Source organism: Theropithecus gelada, chromosome 7b, assembly GCF_003255815.1.
Source record: "Theropithecus gelada isolate Dixy chromosome 7b, Tgel_1.0, whole genome shotgun sequence".
Taxonomy (NCBI): Eukaryota; Metazoa; Chordata; class Mammalia; order Primates; family Cercopithecidae; genus Theropithecus; species Theropithecus gelada.
In genome coordinates, this window is record NC_037675.1 from 5,380,175 (window position 1) to 5,386,174 (window position 6,000).

At 48.0% G+C, this 6,000-nt stretch overlaps 1 protein-coding gene across 1 annotated transcript in view; it reads left to right on the forward strand.

Moving 5' to 3' along the window:
• The window catches only part of ANPEP (alanyl aminopeptidase, membrane), a 31,435-nt gene that overhangs the window by 21,918 nt on the left and 3,517 nt on the right, over window positions 1–6,000 (forward strand). The window contains exons 16-20 of the mRNA XM_025392256.1: window positions 352–443; window positions 916–1,026; window positions 1,151–1,318; window positions 2,896–3,036; window positions 3,411–3,492. Coding sequence (XP_025248041.1) covers window positions 352–443; window positions 916–1,026; window positions 1,151–1,318; window positions 2,896–3,036; window positions 3,411–3,492 — 594 coding nt within the window. The remainder of the gene's footprint in view (window positions 1–351; window positions 444–915; window positions 1,027–1,150; window positions 1,319–2,895; window positions 3,037–3,410; window positions 3,493–6,000) is intronic.

The following is a 6,000-nucleotide window of genomic DNA, read 5'->3' on the forward strand; positions in this document are numbered from 1 at the left end:
CCACCCGCCTCAGCCTCTCAAAGTGCTGGGATTACAAGTGTGAGCCACTGCGCCTGGCAAATCATGGAATATTTATGATTGTGAAGGGAAAACCCAACATTTTATATTAAGAAATGGTTACCCTTAGACAAAGAATATTGGAACTGACTAAGGCTTTAAGCAGAAAGAAACTCAGCTCAGTTATTTGAACTCTGGACTTCTATGGGCCCCTTTGAGCACTGTTTGGCCTCAGGTGAGGCCCTGACCTCTGACCTTTCTGCCAGTGCCTGTCCCCCAACATCAGAGGCTCCATGGGGCTCCAGGCAGGTCAGGCATGAGTCTTTGATGCGATTCATGTTTTCTTTTCCCCAGAACTACCTGAAGAAGCAGGTCACACCCCTCTTCATTCACTTCAGAAATAACACCAACAACTGGAGGGAGATCCCAGAAAACCTGATGGACCAGTGAGTGGGAGCTCTCATGGGTCTGGAGGTCCTGGGCATCCCAGAGAGTCAAGAGCAACATCCTGGCAGTGTTCTTTGCCGCAGCTTTCAATGCGGGGGCACCAGGCAGGGAGAGGCCCCCACCCAGGAGCAGGGAGGCCCTGCCCTGAGGCTCCATGTGGCCTGTGGGCCCATCAGACCTCTTTATACAAAGACCCAAACTGAAACTCTGAGCTCATCCCACTGGCTTGAAGTTATATGGTTTGCAGATGTTGAAACTGGGGCTAGAGCCTGTTCCTGCCCTTTTGGGTCTCTGGGCTGCTTTGGGGACCAAGGAACCTCAGGCCCAAGGCACAAAACACATACCGGGGGCCCAGAGGGCCAGTTAGGCCACAGAGCCTTAGGCAGGGTGCCGTCCTGGGATTGTGTGTCAAGAGGTGAATCTTGGCTGGAGGTGGCCAGGTGTGCTAACCGCGTGTCACCCCTGGGGCAGGTACAACGAGATTAACGCCATCAGCACTGCCTGCTCCAATGGAGTTCCAGAGTGTGAGGAGATGGTCTCTGGCCTTTTCAAGCAGTGGATGGAGAACCCCAATAATAACCCGTGAGTGTCTCCCCTGCGCCTCCTCTGCCAGTCTTCATCTGCCCTCCACAGCCCTGCCCTCAGGAGACCCCTGTCCCACCCTCCCTGCTGCTGCTCCACATCTGACCTCCCTACGCCACGCCAGGATCCACCCCAACCTGCGGTCCACCGTCTACTGCAACGCTATTGCCCAGGGTGGTGAGAAGGAGTGGGACTTCGCCTGGGAGCAGTTCCGAAATGCCACACTGGTCAATGAGGCCGACAAGCTTCGGGCAGCCCTGGCCTGCAGCAACGAGGTGTGGATCCTGAACAGGTGAGTCCTGGGGCAAGGTGGGAATGCGAGAGCCCCCTCCCCACCTGGAGAACCAGGCAGGTCTCCACACTCCTTGCCAGATCCTTCACGTGACCCTCACAGACCTGTTAAGGTGGAGGCAGTATTTCCAGAGCAACTGGTGCAGACCAGAAGCTTTAATAAGTGATAGAGACGAGATCCGGACTCAGGTCTGGGTCCATGTCCTCTGCTCCTAGCTGCTGTGGCCTCTTAGCCTTTACCTAACAACAACTCGTGTCCCCTTCTGTCAAAGGCTCTGGCATAGCTGGACTTGGGTCCTTTCAAACGTCCAGCTGGGCACTCCCTCAAGCCCTTGGATGAGGGTCCCCACCTCCCACCATGTGCCTCATATGCCATCACCTGGATGCAGTAAAGAAGAGCCACCCTTGGGCAGGGTGCAGTAGCTCACACCTGTAATCCCAGCACTTTGGGAGGCCGAGGTGGATGGATCACCTGAGGTCAGGAGTTCGAGACCAGCTTGGCCAACATGGAGAAACCCTATCTCTACTAAAAATACAAAAATTAGCTGGGCATGGTGGCACATGCCTGTAATCCCAGCTACCCGGGAGGCAGGATAATCAGTTGAACCCCGCAGGCGAAGGTTGCAGTGAGCCCAAATCGCTTCACTGCACTCCAGCCTGGGCGACAGAGTGAGACTCCATCAAGCAAGCAAGAGAAAGAGAGAGAGAGGAAAGAAAAGAAAGAAAGAAAGACGGAAGGAAGGAAGGAAGGAAGGGAGATTAAAACTTGAAAGCTTCAAAATTTTTTAAAAATCCAAAAAGAAATATTGTAATAAGTTTAAGAAGCCTACTTTGAGCCCTGGTTGTCTCTTTATCCCCATCAAAACCCCCATGGAAAGTTCCCCAAAGGACTCATTTTCTTCTCAAATGAATAATTTTTTTTTTATTCCTTTCAGCTGCTTTTGAAAATAAAGGATTTATTTAAAATAATTGATTCATTTTTGAGACTGCAAAATGCTTACGTTTAGACACTCATTCAACAGAATTGATGTATTTTCCCCAACTTATTTTTCAGTTGTTTATAAAATGATGAGTTTTGATTCTTTTTTTTTTTTTTTTGAGGCGGAGTCTCACCCTGTCGCCAGGCTGGGGTTCAGTGGTGCAATCTCAGCTCACTGCAAACTCTGCCTCCTGGGTTCAAGTGATACTCCACCCTTAGCCTCCTGGGAATACAGGAGCATGCCACCACACCTAGCTAATTTTTTGTATTTTTAGTAGAGATGGGATTTCACTATGTTGGCCATGGTGGTCTCGATCACTTGACCTCGTGATCTGCCCGCCTCGGCCTCCCAAAGTGCTGGGATTACAGGTGTGAGCCACCACACCCGGCCTTGATTCATTTTAATAGCCATTTCACCTTTACTCTGTTACTTTATATTCTATTATAAAATCTTTCAAGAAGAAAGGCCTGAAGCCACAAAAAACATTTATCATTAAAAACTGGAAATCATAGCACACATCCTATTGATCCAGTTGATTTTCAAAAGTTGTGCTCTTTATGAAATTAGCAGTAGCTGACTCAGCATCTGGCCCTCTTAGGTACCTGAGCTACACCCTGAACCCCAACTTAATCCGGAAGCAGGATGCCACCTCTACCATCATCAGCATTACCAACAACGTCATCGGGCAAAGTTTGGTTTGGGACTTTGTCCAGAGCAATTGGAAGACGCTCTTTAATGAGTGAGTCTGTGGAGTGGGTGTCAGGCACAGCGAGCGCTGAGGCTGGGGCCCCAAGGGGTGGTCTGTGCACATAAGACACGCCGGGGGCACTGCCCGGGAGTGGACAAAAATCAGCCAAGCGTGGGGGCAGGAATGGAAAGACAAGCTGGGGTACGGGCCGTCCCTTTTCCCATTTGGAAGGAAAAAGAGAGGGGAGTGAGGAACTCGGCAGTCAGAGCTGTGTTCAAGCTGTGACTCCCCCATGTCCTAGTGGGGTCTTCCAGGGCATATCATTTCCTCTCCTCTATAATCATGGCTCCCTCTCCAGTAGGTGTGAGGATGAGCCTCCTTAGTTCCCGGCCTCCCTCACAGTTCACCTCTCTCCCTCCTTGCAGTTATGGTGGTGGCTCGTTCTCCTTCTCCAACCTCATCCAGGCAGTGACACGACGATTCTCCACCGAGTATGAGCTGCAGCAGGTAAGAAGTCATTCCCCAGCCCTGGGCTCTGCCTACTTCCTTCGCAGGCCAAAGGGGCACTGCATTCTTCCCCGACTGTGGCCCTGAGGGAGCACAGGCTCCACGCCGCCAGGCCTTCCTCATTTACAGAGGAAGCCGAGTAGCCAGACTTTGGAAGTGTTGATAATTCAATTTAAAAAAAATTCATCTTGGGATTTTCGTATAGGCACAAAAGGAAAGAGTGGTATAAGGAACCTCCGTGTACCCATTACCCAGGTTCAACAATTATCAACATTTTGCCAGTACTCTTTCTGGGCGGGCAATTTTAAAGCAAATCACTGACACTATATAATTTTACTTCTAAATAATTTAGTCTTATGAAAAATAAAGGCATTCTTTTTTTTTTTTTAGACGGAGTCTCACTCTGTCATGCAGGCTGGAGTGGTGCAGTGGTGCGATCTCTGCTCACTGCAACCTCCGCCTCCAAGGTTCAATTAATTCTCCTGCCTCAGCTTCCTGAGTAGCTGGGATTACAAGCATGCGCCACCACATCTGGCTATTTTTTGTATTTTCAGTAGAGACGGGGTTTCACCATGTTGGCCAGGCTGGTCTTGAACTCCTGACCTCAAGTGATCCACCCACCTCAGCCTCCCAGAGTGCTGAGATTACAGGCATGAGCCACTGCACCCAGCAATAAAGGCATTCTTAAAACATAATCACACTGTCCTTAGCAAACCCAGGAAAATAACTATCTTCTTACTATCATCTTATACCCAAGCCATATTCAAATTTTCTGAGTTGTTTATAAAAGGTGTTTTTACAATTGATATATATGTTTGAACTAGAAGCTTGACAAACTCAACTTGGATTTAGTTTGTCTTTTTTAAAAATTGAGATGTAATTCACTGGGCATGGTGGCTCACGCCTGTAGTCCCAGCAATTTGGGAGGCTAAGGTGGGTGGATCATCTGAGGTCAGGAGTTCCAGACCAGCTTGGCCAACATGGGGAAACCCCGTCTGTACTAAAAATACAAAAATGAGCTGGGTGTGGTGGGGGAGTCCCTGTAGTCCCAGCTACTTGGGAGGCTATGGCAGAAGAATTGCCTGAACCCAGGAGGCAGAGGTTGCAGTGAACCAAGATTGAGCCACTGCACTCCAACCTCAGTGACAGAGTGAGACGCTGTCTCAAAAAAAAACAAAAATTGATATATAATTAATGAACCATCAAACTCACCATTTTAAGTGGTTTTCAGTGTACTAACAAGGTGGGGTGGATGGGGTGCTTCATGACTGTAATCCCAGCACTTTGTGAGGCCAGTGCAGGAGGATCCCTTGAACCCAGGAGTTTGAGACCAGCCTGGGCAATCTCGTAAGACCTCATCTCTAAATAAATAAATAAATAAATAAATAAATAAATAAATAAATACAAAAGTTAGCTGGGCATGGTGGTGCATACCTGCAGTCCTAGCTGCTCGGGAGACTGAGGTGAGAGGATCGCTTGAAGCAGGAAGGCAGAGGTTGCAGTGAGCCGAGATGGTGCCACTGCATTCCAGCCTGGGCGACAGAGCAAGACCCTGTCTCAAAAAACCAAAACCAACCAACCAAACAAACAAAAAAATACGTGGTACAACCATCACTACTGTCTAATTCCAGAACATTTTTATTACACCAAAAAGAAACCTCGTACTCATTAGCAGTCACTCCTCATTCCTACCTGGTCCCCTCAGCCCCTGGCAACCACTAATATACTTTCTGTCTCTATGGATTTATTACCTATTCTGGATGTTTCATAAAATGGAATCATAGATACATGACCTTTTTCTGTCTGTCTGCCTTCTTTCACTTAGTATAATGTTTTCCTTTTTTTTTTTTTTTTTTTTTTTTGAGACGGAGTCTCGCTCTCGCCCAGGCTGGAGTGCAGTGGCCGGATCTCAGCTCACTGCAAGCTCTGCCTCCCGGGTTTACGCCATTCTCCTGCCTCAGCCTCCCGAGTAGCTGGGACTACAGGCCCGCCACCTCACCCAGCTGGCTTTTTGTATTTTCTAGTAGAGACGGGGTTTCACCGTGTTAGCCAGGATGGTCTTGATCTCCTGACCTCGTGATCCACCCGTCTCGGCCTCCCAAAGTGCTGGGATTACAGGCTTGAGCCACCGTGCCCGGCCAGTATAATGTTTTCAAGATTCATACATATGGTAGCAGGGATCATTCCTTTTTATGACTGAATAATGTTCCATTGCATGGATGTACCACATTTTGTTTTCAGCTCATCATTGATGGTCATTTGGGTTGTTTCAGTCTTCTGGCTATTATGAATATCATGGACCTTCACATGCAAATTTTGTACAAACATGTTTTAATTTATCTTGGGTATACACCTCGGAGAAAAATTGCTGGGTCATTTGGTTACTCTGTGTTTAAACTTTTTGAGAAACTGACAAAATGTTTTCCAAAGCAAGGGTACCATTGTCCATTACTATTAGCAATGTATCATATGAGGGTTCTTTTTTTTTTTTTTTTTTTTTTTTTTGAC